Source organism: Bombus vosnesenskii, unplaced genomic scaffold, assembly GCF_011952255.1.
Source record: "Bombus vosnesenskii isolate JDL3184/JDL3185 unplaced genomic scaffold, Bvos_JDL3184-5_v1.1 scf7180000013265, whole genome shotgun sequence".
In the NCBI taxonomy this organism is placed as follows: Eukaryota; Metazoa; Arthropoda; class Insecta; order Hymenoptera; family Apidae; genus Bombus; species Bombus vosnesenskii.
This window is the reverse complement of record NW_022882925.1, coordinates 3,779,606-3,793,264: the sequence shown is the minus strand read 5'-3', so window position 1 is coordinate 3,793,264 and position 13,659 is coordinate 3,779,606. Positions and strand designations below refer to the sequence as shown.

The window sequence follows — 13,659 nt, the reverse complement described above, 5'->3', positions numbered from 1 at the left end:
CGCTTATATTGCGGATATTTATGCAAATTTCCTATCTTTACGAACGTTTCCCATTCTAGTCTTTGTAATTATGGAAATTCACATTATTTTTACTGGTGTTTGGCATATTTTTTGTCCATTATGTGCATTTTCTTCGTGCGTCTTCTGTATATTAAAAATTTTCCCTGAATTCGCAAACATCCATCCGGCGATATAACGAATCTCGTTACTAATAAAGTCTGGAAATATTCCAGAAAATGTAAAAAATGATGTCAACTTCGTAAATTGTGAAATACAGGAAAGTGACGATTCTACGAACATTATTGTTTCTCAATTTAGCTTAAAATCGATCGTTGTTTATCGGTCGTATTGGACGAATGATCTTACGAAGTTAAATTATTCATTTCTCGAAAACCGAATATTAGTCGTCCACTTATACAGTGAAATTAATAAAAGGCAAAGTCAATTAGTTCAGCAGCTCGAATATTCAAATACTTTCACGAATCACTGCACAATCATACACACACACATACACAACACACCGAGATACTTAATTCTCTTATAAATCACAGTGAACAATAAGCGATTGGAAAAATAATTATTCTCTGTTGATCGACTCGAAAAACCAGGTCAACTTACCATCATCACTGTAACATAATCTTTCGTCGTTTCGGAGACCCAGATACGTTGTTATGAATAAATGAATTCCGCATTGTCTGGTTGGGAAAGTTCCACAGGGGAAAAAACGAGACGCGTTGCGTAACTCAGTCGCAATAATGGCACACAGGGGAAATGGGTAGAGAGGGGAAGACGCAGGATGATTAAGGTGACAATTAGTGTGCTGATTAATTTTAATAGATCGCGCGCCGAGGCCGACCGTGATGGCTGATAAAGTTTTCAGGAAAAAGCAACTTTTACGAGCGTCCCTGAAGCTCGTTATTGCCGCACCGGATTCCTATAAAATTTACGAGGCGAACGTCTGAATAGTTGTTATGTATGGAATTCCGGAAATATTTTTCGCCCTCATTGGCCCCGACCGACTCGGCCTTCGAGTGTTTTATAGTAATTGCACCAGCAACCATCGAATTTAATGTCAAACGGAAACGTGGCTGCGTTTAAATATTAAGTTTGCATACGAATTGTTGCTTTTCCCAGCGTTTCAACTTTTAGTGGTCGATATCCGTCCCCGAATTTTGTTTTATCATCGATTATCTAACGGATCAAGGAGGAAGAAATTTGGTATAAATTACATAGAAAATTGGAGCTTCTAGATGGAAACGGCATTAAGGAAGCTTTATTTTATATCTTTCACCATGTTTTTATATTATATGTCCGCATTATACATTTTAATATTACAAATCCGTATTATTCGTTTTAACGTTATAAATAATTTAGTTGATATTTTTCATCATAAATCTTCTTAACTCTCGGGGAATATCGTTTTTCACTAACCCGATCGTCATCCTGGATCTTTCATTCCTTGGCTCTGATTTCTTCTTATTTTCGGTCTTTAAAAGAACCTGAAAAAATTCCGACGTACTTGTCGTAGTCCATAATTTACTATACTATATAAGCCGTACTTTGCACAAATGCTTAAACCCTTTTGCAATAAAAATAAATACCTCCGACATCTTCGTTTCGGAGAGATTAAACAATGAAAATTTCGCCTGGAACTCGGCAACCCATATTACAAGTGGAAGGTTAATATCGAATATAATTGTTGGGACATTTAGATGAGAATATTACACCATTTGAATGGAAGAGTCCAAGATGATAATCACAGGGTTTTTAAAGACTATTTGTACGAAGTTGGTCAAGATTGTGGTTAGCTGTGATTGTTGGAGTTTTTATGGTAATTCTTCCTTACCATTCCGCAAACACGGGAAAAAGACTGATTGAGATTTCCACTTCCGAGTTGGGAAAGTTTAGGCTGTCAGGTGTTTTCGACGTAAATCGTGTTCATTCGGGCTGATTTCAATATCGCAGCTAACTTCATCGGACTTGCGACGAGATGGAACTTTCGTGGCCTGATTCTTCGGCGTGACTAAGATATTAACGAAAATTATTATATCGTCTGTAAATTTTACTTTACCTATCTGTTAATAAAATGAACTAAACTAAACAGATCGGATGTGCCATTATTAAAACGCATATTGCAGCATCTTTCACAAAACTTCGTCCGAAATGATTTATTTAATACTTACTACTCTTCTGTTTGCGATAAAATCGTAATAAAATTCTGTTTATTTTTCTGTTTATGAATTTTCTCAAACTTTAAAATTAATGAATTGTTTGTAATGAAACTTGTAAACGTTATTTATGAATATACTATGTGTATCATACATTTTTAAAATTATGTATATATTTATATATATTAGAATAAAAAATATATTGGCTCAATATATACACGAATGATGTATACACAGCATGTACAATATATAATTTCAAAATGTATGACACTTATAATATATTCATAAATAATATTCACAAGTGTTTCAATCATTTGACAAATCAGTGTATATTTTATTTAATTTTTGCCTTTCAGATTCGAATGGCTACCACCTATCAGCCTTACTACCGTGCATAATTTGTACACAATACCACAATACTATTTTTCGTGTACACTATGACACTTATTCCTCTACTTCTTATTGCTAGTTTGTCCTATCTTATTCTACTTTGTCCTATGCCACTATCGTCGCCCCGTGAGTCAGTATACATGAAAAAATAAGTAATTTTTGCAATTCGTTATTTTTATAGCTTGATTTTTTCAATTTTTTGACCAATGAAACGAACGAAGAACCTATGGTGAATAAAAAATCTACAGACGTTACAAGGAAAAAGGTACGAATCGCTACAGCTCTGTAAGAATAAGTCGAGAACAGCATCTACAGCAAGTTCAGCCATTCCTTTGATTCTCCAGATAATTCAAAAGATTGAGCGCGACGCGTCGTCGAACGATCAGTATGCAAGTCGGCAAGCAGTGGCTCAGCCATTCTGCGACTTCCTTTCCGGAAAAAGGAAGAGAACAAGGATGAAGACTTTCCGCTGAAACAGTAGATCAACCATCGTGAAACAAGCTTTCTCTTTTCCGTTTCGACCCTCTTTTACAAACCACAGGACAAAAGAAATTCTTTAAAGCAACACTTACCTATAAACTGTCAACTAGACGAATAAGGAGTGAAAAATTGCCCGCCGTAAAGATTCAATCTATGGATCTATCAAAAGGATAAAGAATCGAGTGGAAATGTGGTTGAAGCATAGTCGAACTGAAATTATTGGGTCGTTTGGAAAGTTTGTAGCGTGTTTCGTAGTTTACTGAGGTGGTCAAGACATAATCGAATCGAACGATGAGTTTTAATTTTAGTTGGGTACTAAATGAAAAAGGTAAAAGAAAAATATACTGGGTGGCAAATTTTTGTAGAAATTTATCCTGGATAGTGATTAGTTTCGTTCGTCGTATATTATACCGAACGTTTTAATTTTTATGTTTTATACATTTTTACATACCGTAAGCATTCTATATATTTCGCCATCAAATCTCCCGTAAATGAATAAATCCTATCTATCACATTAAATCTATTTACCACGAAGTTCCATTTTTCGATATGATAGTATCGAGCTTCGAATATCAACGAAGGCCATCCAATAAATTTTTTATCTTAACACGTATGTCCAATGCCATTCGCTGGAAATAATTTACTGTCATTTATCCTGACTTTTACGAAGCCTTCAATTGCGAAACATTGGATACTTTAACGACCTGCAGATATCCCTGAAAATAATAAGTTTAACAGAAATCGATGTTCCTCTACAGCTGTCAAAAATTCTCTTGAGATAATGTACGTGTTACACATTTTTCTTCAATTTTACCGCGGATATTCTAAACCTAAGCTAATACAAGAAAGAAAAGACAGACAGCGACAAAGGGAGCAAAAAGATGACATTTTAGTGGACTGAAGAAGTAACAGGGAAATGTACGTTATCGTGGACACGTGTCACGCATACGCGACTAAACCCTTCCAGCCGGAGATAAGCCAAGAAGCACGCCTTAACGGTGTTCACGTACCGCCATGGGAAACACCTTCCTCGCTATGGGATAGCCTATCAGACAGGCGGGGAGCCCTTAGATCCAGCGTGAAACGAGGGGTCAGGCTCGTGTCGACAATGTCCCATGCATTTTAAAAGGCCACGAATTGCGTTTTTTGAACCGTCACACATGTAACCCAGACATTCAGCATCTCTGAACTTACACCATCGGCCAAAAATTTAGTATCACTTCTCAGTCGATTCTACCGAATTTCATGCTATAATAATTTCGTTATTAATCGTCTCTGTTAGCTCTTCTAGTTTGATAAATCTCTGATGAAGATGTTTCTCAAGATAGCACAGATCTTGTAACTGATTTTCTTTCGAATTCTTGAATATTAGTAGTTCCATGTTACTGACTGATGGTACGATATCATTGAATATTATCAAGTACTCTGTTTTGCTTCTTTTTTAAGGTTTGCTCGATGTACGTGTGATTCTTAGATCATAGACTGACGTAGCGTTTCTTGTTTGTTTTAGGAAGAACAGTTCGACGCTGGAGAAATTTCACCTACAAATTTCCAGGACAGAACTATATCCGCAGAACTCGAAGTACGTGGACCAATTGTTGCACGAAATCGCGACGAAGCCTATCGTTCACGTTGGTGAGTATCTTTGTTTTCCAAATGTTTCCCTCTTTTAACAAAATTCGTATTTGCGAGATATCGATGATGCATTTTAAACCTGTCAGTAACTTTTTTAATTTTTTGGGACGATAAAGTCCTGCTAATTGAATTTACGTGTTTAAACGTAATTTGTTATTATACGAAGGAAAAATCATAAACAGTAGAGAGAATCGGCGAACTTCTATGAATTGTTCGTTCTTCGATGGTCTCAGGTTAAATGCAATTCTATCGTAATGTATTTGAAACGAATGAAATCGAAGATTGTAAATTAATTTTCTAAGGCAAATAGATCTATTGCCAATTTACGTTTATTACCAGCCGGGTAGATTTATGAAATTCTTCGTAAACGAACAGAATTGCGATGCTCAGTAGAATCAGACGCCACTGGTCAGACCTTCGTTCCAAGCCAATGCAGCGCATGATAATCGAAATTCCCGAACATCCGAGTAATGCTACGCGATCGAACATACTGTAATATAAATTTTCGAGCGACAGTGCACGCAAATCGTGCCCGGAATTTTTCCTACGGCAAAATAATAGATGGTAAGCCAGCGGAGCCCGTACGTGGACGTTTATTAAATTTTACGTGGCTCGAAATAAATCGACGTCTTCCTTCCTCCATTCTTTTCTCAGTCGATACAACGTTCCGCGGAAAAATGTACAAAGAGGGAAAAGATTTGGCTAAATTATTACCTTGATCGGTAAATTCTACCGTTTTATATATAATGGAAATTTCTATTAATTGAGTTCTCATATAATATGCCTTGTTACTTTGCAGAAAAACACAACCTTTATGTATATAACAGAGATTGGTATTAATTAATCTTTAAGCAAATCATTAGCTCGATTAAAAAGTTCTGTCGTTTTTATTGTTCGAGGGGAAAAGGTCAAGTGTTTTATGTTACGACGGAAATATCTGTTAATTAACCTTTAAATAAATCATGAAGTTGATGAGAAAGTGCTGTCGCTTTTATTTTTCGAGAGGAAAAAAATCAGGTGTGTTCAACAATATAGCAGAAATTCCTATCAATTAATCTCTTACATTGATCAGAAAATTCTGTTGTTTTTATTTCTTGACAGAAAAAAGCCAATTGCCTTTGCCGTAAAACAGGAATTCTTCTTAATTAATCTTCAATAAATATTCCTTTGTTACTTTGAAAAAAGGAATTATCTTTTGAAATTGTTGTTAATTAATCTTCAGATAAATCATTAGCTTGATCAAAATATTTTGCCATTTTTAGATTCTCGAAAGGAAGAAGTCAAATATTCTATATTATAACAGAAATTGCCTTTAATTGATCTTTAAGTAAATGGTTAATTTGCTCAGAAAATTGATATCGCGTTTGTTTCTTAATAAGAAACTATCGGTTGCCTTATATATATGATACAAATTTTGGCTAATTAATCTCTGTATCCCTCGTTACTCATGATTTTCCACCATCTGTAGTAGACTAGTAATTTCCTTCGTCGTCGAAGAACGTGCCATTTTTCATAAATTAAGTATCCAAGAAGTCAAACAAAAGTAATTTAGACAAAAATGAACCGTGAAAAGAGATCTCGCACGGTATCGAATTGGCTAATTATCTTTGTAATATCCATTTTTCGATAGAGGATAATGGGCCATTCGATGAAGGGATAATCGTCCATTCGGTGGACAACAAAACCGTGACAGACAGTGAAACGCGTGTTCCCATCGCCGTTCGTTCCATCGTCGCGAGCCAGGGAGCTAACGAAGCCGACGCAACAAATGAAACGAGCTGGGAGGAGGGAGGGAAGGGTGGAGATCGGGGAGAGAAGGGAATTAGACGAGCCGGCATAAAATTAATCTGGAAACGGTGGCGCAATAATCTTCTCTGTTGGAATTAATTTCTCTCCGGCCCATGAAGCCAGACAATTAACCGGTGTTATTGTGGCCGTGGCTTTGTGCTTAGTAATTGCTACTACGCGGTTCATTGACTAACAATGCCGCGCGATCGTCCGATCCTACGGAAAGAGCAGAATAGACAGACAGGAGAGGAGAGAGAGAGAGAGAGAGAGAGGAATGGAGGAAGATCAGCTCTCACAGACTTTCGGAGCGTAACGTTTTAAAATTAGATCTGGCACTATGTCGCACGCTCAATTTCCGCTTCGATCATTATGTCCACTCTTGCTCGATTATTTTTATTCACCATACGTGTACCACTTACATTTCTATTTCTTTCTTCTTCGTTTTACATTCTTTCAGTGGCGAATCGAATGGCAATTGTTGGAGGCTTTTGATTTACCTTTTGTTCCTTTTCGAACTGGAATGGAATCCATGAAATTTGTCGTGCTTCTCTTTTTTTACTTTTTCCTGTTGTTTCGTCATTAAATGGATTCGACATCGACGAGCATTGATTTGCATTTGACGATTGATGCATAGGAAATGAACAATTTTTAATAAAATTATTAGTATATTTTCATATACAGTTAATGATTGGCATTTTTAATTATTTATTTAATACTCATTCGCAAGTTGTACAATTCTCGCGAATAATTTGACCGCAAGCGCCGACATATTATTAATAACTATAAAATAGACTGTAGAATATTTTGATATTCGTATTCTTGCAGAAAATTTCCTTTGAATTTGCATATAGCCATAGCGACCCAAATAATTCCCAGCAATAAAATCACGGATTAACGTAAACCATAAAACGTAACATCTTTAATAGTTTTCAATAATAAAATTCAAAATCAATAGAAACCATAAGATATATCAACAATCGTAAAAGAGAAAACGTCTTCATTCTCTTTTCTCTGCGAATTTTCAACATCTTGAAAATGATAAAAAATGATAAGCAGATAGTTCGAGCGGCTTTTAGAACTCGTCACGTATATGCGTGACGCGTGGTGGCGAAAGGGTGAAAGAAAATTTAATCAAAGATCGAAGTGGACTTTTCAAACATCTCGTAGAGAAACCGGGTCGCAAGATTTCTAACAAACTGAGAAGTTTCGCGTACCGAAGCCGAGTGGGTCGATGTAATTTTGATAGTATACAGTCGATGCGATAGTTTGTTGAACAAATCACGATGCAGAGGTAGCAGGAGGAAGTTAAATCAACGGCAACCAGTGGCTGGTCGACGGAGATGCAATTATTAAGCGGTATCGGGCTGGCGTGAAGGAAATGAGATCGGCGATCAGAAGGGAGAACAGGACAAAGACGGTGCTCCGGTATCTTGGTAACAAAGCAGCCCCATCCAACTTCCTAGACAATAATTAAATTACTTCAGAGTGAATTTCGTCACTCGATACGATGAAAACTGAGCTGTGGTATTATCAGGTCACGGTCCTCAAAAACTTATCGTTTCTAATTTCCTATCGTTTATTTTTCTAAAACAGATAGTGTCAATTTAATACAATATGGTAATTAAATACAAACATTGTTGGAGAATTTCAGTAAATTAATAGATCGAAATATTCGGAATTTATCGGATCTTCTATTCGATAGTAGTCGAAGACTATCAGAATTTCAATAGCTGCTGATGGTTTTCCACGAAGATAGCACAAACCGAGGAATGAAATTTTGGTAAATTAATCAGTTAGCAGTTTTTCACGAGTATATTCGTCATGAAGAAATGACAATATTCTGTGTTATAACAAGTATACTCGTCGTGCGTAAAATTGCAATTTTAGTGAAAACTAAAATATATTTGTAAATTTTATGATGTTTTGAATAGTTGGAGATTAAGAAGAAGTAAAAAGAACTGATAAAAATATATAAATAATTATTATGAAAAATTTGTATATAGTGTGAAGAATGCGATACATTTTAGGCACTCACTTTTTAAAGAGATCGCGACAGCTAACTGGTTAACGTATTGAAATGTTCAGGACTCCTTGAATTTTTAACCTGACAATTCTTGATATTAATCAAAGTTTTTTTGCCTGGCCATGCGTTTCAAAGACATTTAATTCAGCATTTTAATTGAATCGTTTGTTTTTGAGAAAAAACAGCGTCAATCAAGAAGCAAATTTTCGTGAATTAAACAATCAAGACGTTTCAAATGTATCAAATCTTTAACGTCATCAGAAAATATCCAGAAATTCGTTCATTTATTGGAAAACAATTTAAGAGACTTCTTATCAAACGTTTATCTGACTCATCGATGAGGTAGTAGCAGTCGATAAACACCCAGAGTTTTCCTTACGCCAGCTTTTCCGAACTTTCCTCTTTTTCCCTCTTCGCGACCTTTGAACTTTATTCGAGTTCAAGGTAAAACCAGCTCACACAATCAAGTTCGAAAATCGATGGGTATCCGGTGTGTAAAGCAACATCTGACACAAATTGAAACGCTTCCGAGAAACCAGTGACCGAAATGTTCCGCGAAGTCGTGACTTTTAATCGCGTAACAATGGTAATGAGCTATGCAACAGAGGTTTCTCGTTTCTTTCGTTGCGCAACGTCGTTTTTCAAGTTTCAATGCCAATTTTAATTACCTAGATACACGTCACGTTTTTTACTTGTCCTTTCAACCATTTCATTATTTAATATGGATACCAGTGGGAAGAAATTGCAACATGGTTAACACACCTGACGTAAGTAATGACTGATAAAGCATTTGATAACTCGATATAGAAAAGAGGGAACGTTAATTTGTTTCTTTTATAAAATAAAAAGAAATGTGAGAATTAACGATAGTTAAGTTTCCAGTCTATCATTCTTAACTTAAGTATGGAACAAATCTCAGTTGAACGACAGGAAAAATTTTCGAAGCTTCTAACAAATTTCCAAAGATGAAGCATCTATCTGATAATTTATATAACCTTAAGAGTAAACTATTTTTATAAAACGAATAGCAATAGTCATTTTCTTAGCACTTTCACTTCATCATAAATAAAATGAATGTTCGAAGAAAATGCCGGAATCATAGGGCGGTTTAGTTAATTGAAAAAAAAATAGGAGTAAATTAGTTTTTACCGAGTAAGTGGCGGTTTAAGCTTCGAGCACCCAGGATCTAAGTAGTTCGAGTCAATAATTCCAGCTACGCGACGGCAGGCAGACGATTAATTGTCCTGTATGATAAATTGACCGCGGGTAACCCAGACGGCTGGCACCTAAATTAGGCATATATCATTTATGAAATTGACACAGTGGACGACGCACGATCGATATTACATTCCGTACGTCTCTGCCAAGAAATTTTTCCCGTTCAACTTGCTCGAGCTTTGCGGGACGCATCGTTTTTTCTTCTGTCATAAAAACTCGCGAAATTATATCATCCAGGAACTTTGGATTAAAATAAATTTACCCTATCTGCATGCTCCACATGGCATTTTAATACTATCTTTGACAGAGAAATATTTTTTTCGCTCCTTTTCTGCTTTGGATCCTTATCTTATTTTGTTAATTTCTACTTTGAATTATTAACGTTTTCTTTTCGATGGATAAAATTTAATTTTAATTTGTATAATTTGTAGAACATTTTGAATGTATTTTTAAACTGTGCATCTTTCATTTTTTTCCAGTTTGGTTTCTTTTAGTATCAGTTTCTCTTGTCCGTAATTTGGATTTAGTTTTTAGCTTGTACAAATCTATAAAACACCTTGAGTATATTTTTAAATCAGATTAAAAAACTATGATCTAAACTGGGGAAATTACCTATTAGATTTTTTGTAGATGTTTTAGATATCTGTACAGCTAAAGGAAATAAAATTTCATATGCTTAGTAAGGGAACAAAATGATTGGAATTATAATGAGATTTAGTCTTCACTTTAACTTAGAACGGAGAATTTCGATTAACGCTGCGTAGAGGTGTCTGTTGATTATTTCCCCGTATCGGTATACGACGAGAGCGCAATTAAACGCGACTTAATCGCACTAAGACCAATTGAATCGAAAATCTCGATTGCTCCGGTTCAGCTCGAGGAAATCGAGTCGGAGATTCATGTACCTCGATCCAATAATCGGATATCTTTCCGCGAGACTAGAGAGTAAATAGTTTGATTCCATTCTGACTTTGTATTTTCCCTTTTTGTTCGCAGTTCAAAAAGAGGGCGGCACGCAACTGAAACTCCAAATAAATTATTCGAACATGCAGGCTCTCTTCAAGCCTATGAGGTAAGTCGAATGGATTTAAATCTTTCCAAGAAGAGGTCAATCTTACATAGAACGTTAACCAGGAATAATGCAATCTTCGTTTCTGATCTTCCACAAAGCAACATTTGCTTTAACATTTGATACATGAGGAAAGTATCGACATAGACATTTAACAAATTTTAGGATAATTTCCGGTTTAGTATTTAGAATACTCCGAGTAAATAAATTAGAACTTCTTTTAAATAAAATCCGACTGAATTATTTTCATCAAGTAAAATGTAATGACATGATCGCAAAAAGGCTGCTTTTACTATCTAAAATTTTTCTTAATATATATTAACAAAAAAGACGATGAAGTTACTTAGAACAAAGTATACTTCGAATACTATCCTCGTTTTTCTCATTTTTTCATTTTCTTACTTTTCTCAAATTTTCTTCATATATTTACGTAATTGGTCGAAGACTAAAACTGAGAGTTTCTTGAAAGCTGTCCGCTTATCTCCAGCAGGCATGTGAGTCACGTTTGATATACGAATAGGTGGGATGCGCTGCTTAGTCTAACGAATGAATGCTCGAAACTTGGAGAATGAAGATAAGCGAGAGAGAGAGAGAGGTAGAGAGAGTTCCTTAGGACACGATTTACTAAGGATTATTTCGACGAGAATCGAATCCGCGAAACGCGTCTTCGACGAGATAAAATCGAGCGAAAGCATTTAATTCCGTCCGAATCGGATGTTAGTTCCGAGGATTAACAATTTATTTGATCACTAAACTTGCGAGAGCGCTCCAAGTACGAGTTATACACCGTTTAATCCTCTGAAGTTGAGTCCTAAGAACTTATAAGTTGTTGCAGTAGGGACGTCTTGCTGTTGCAATGCTGAAAATATATCAAACTTGTAATCCAATTTGTTGCGTGAAGAGGGACGTAATTGCTGCATTTGCAGCATTTTTCAAGCAATAATATTCGAGCTCTTACTTTGAATATTGTAATTATTACGGAATTCTTACAAATAGTCGCAGTATTTTTCAAGCAATGATATTCCAGCTTTTACTTTGAATATTACAATGTGCCTATAGAAGTTTTATATATATTTGCAATATTTTTCAAGCAATAATATTCCACCTTTTACTTTGAATTACTACGGAAGTATATGTATAAATCTCAAACTCAATAAACATAGTTGGTTGTATCCTCAATCTTGAGCCTGTTGCATACGAACAGCATGCCAGCTTTACAGTCGCGTCAGTTTGAAGATACACAAGCTCGTGAAAGCATTTAAACTTGAAGATACATCTTATGAATATATTATGGATGCTGTACTAATATATATATTATACAATTATCATAATTAAGACACACAGCAGCCAAACTGAACAACTCCGTTGAAGTTACTACGTTGATTTTTGTAAAATTAAATACTATCTATTGACCTGAGGATTCTTATGCATTTACAGAGAATTTAAAGATATAAAAATGCCATAGAAATCATATAATATGCAAAATTATAGAAAATTTCCAGAATAGAATATTCATTATAATACTCAGTGTCTAATGCACGAAACAAATTTCAACCTAAATTCCATTTCATTAGTTCCATTTATAAAAATATAAATTTCCATAAATATCCGCGCTAAATTAATCGTATCTTTCCACTGTTACTGAGGAAGTTTTAAGGATTATGAAATCGATCAGTTTCTCTTCTCGGTGACTCAAATAACAAATTTGATTTGCTTCAAGCATTTTACAAGAAAAAGCTATTAGCCAGCCAGCTATTACGAAATTATTCTCAGGTCTTCCTACGCTTTCCTTCTTGAAAAGGAGAAAGATTCGTCAGCTAAATGCGAACAGAAGAAGAGTAAGAGAAAGGAACGAGGCCTGCGGTTTTTCTTGCCACGTGGTTGACAAAGTTACGTGGATGGGATTACGAGCACAATTACATAAGTGGAGGGCCAAGTGCCTCGTGCCGTGCGAGAGCCACTCCAACTGTCCTTGCCTCTCTTCCACTCAATTATCATTGCCCACTCTCCCTTTTTTCCCTCCAGAAAACGCGATACGTCACATCCTCCCATTGTCTTTCAACCTAAGAACACTTCCCAGCTTAAGCAGACTGGAGGAAACGAGCATCGAGGGTCGCAAAACATTTTAGACACGTTCATTCTTTTCGTTTTTTTTTTTTTTCTTTTTTATTGTACGCAGTTTCAACCTCCTACTCGCCCATTTTCCCTCTCGTTTCACTAAAGTTATGATACTTATGAAAAATGAGTTATAAATCTAAGAAACGAATTGTAAATTTTATTCTTTTCTTTTTTATATTTCGAAAACAAAATTTCTATGTCAGCAGTATTTTGTTTGCAGCTAGAATATAACGACAAGTAAAATAATTTGTCCTTTTTCTATGCTCCAAGTAATTACATTTATGGGTTTACTAGTTTGTTAATGAATTTATTTAACAGAATTGATCACTTTACTATAGAAGACTCTAAATCTGTGTACAGCGGGATTTCGGAAAATATTTGATCGGAAATATTTGATTGCAAAATAAATTCGTCCTGTTTTCGTCGGTATAAATTAACAAATCTATAAATTAAATTGCTCTCTACATTTGGACTCGAGAACGATATACACAAGTATTTTTTTCTACTCAAAATAACAGAAAATTAGTTCCAACATAGAAAATTCTTTCTTCGATGATTATTTTACAAATATCGAAATTGATGATAACAATAAGATTAGGAAGATTATGAAAATTAAGTGGCGAAGAATTGAGATTCTTTAAATCACCTTTTGCAGTAAAAAGAAGGCACTCTCTTATTAATCGTAAATCACCGTAATCGTCATAAATCATAAATCCTGAACGAAATTGAATGGCAGAGTTAATTATCCTGTCTGAGAATAGATTTAATTG

At 35.2% G+C, this 13,659-nt stretch overlaps 1 protein-coding gene across 2 annotated transcripts in view; it reads left to right on the top strand.

The window, feature by feature from the left end:
* The window catches only part of LOC117242970 (extracellular serine/threonine protein CG31145), a 93,040-nt gene that overhangs the window by 59,798 nt on the left and 19,583 nt on the right, over positions 1-13,659 (top strand). For both annotated transcript variants that reach the window (XM_033510043.1, XM_033510044.1), the window contains exons 2-3: positions 4,549-4,673; positions 10,699-10,774. In XM_033510043.1, coding sequence (XP_033365934.1) covers positions 4,549-4,673; positions 10,699-10,774 — 201 coding nt within the window. The remainder of the gene's footprint in view (positions 1-4,548; positions 4,674-10,698; positions 10,775-13,659) is intronic.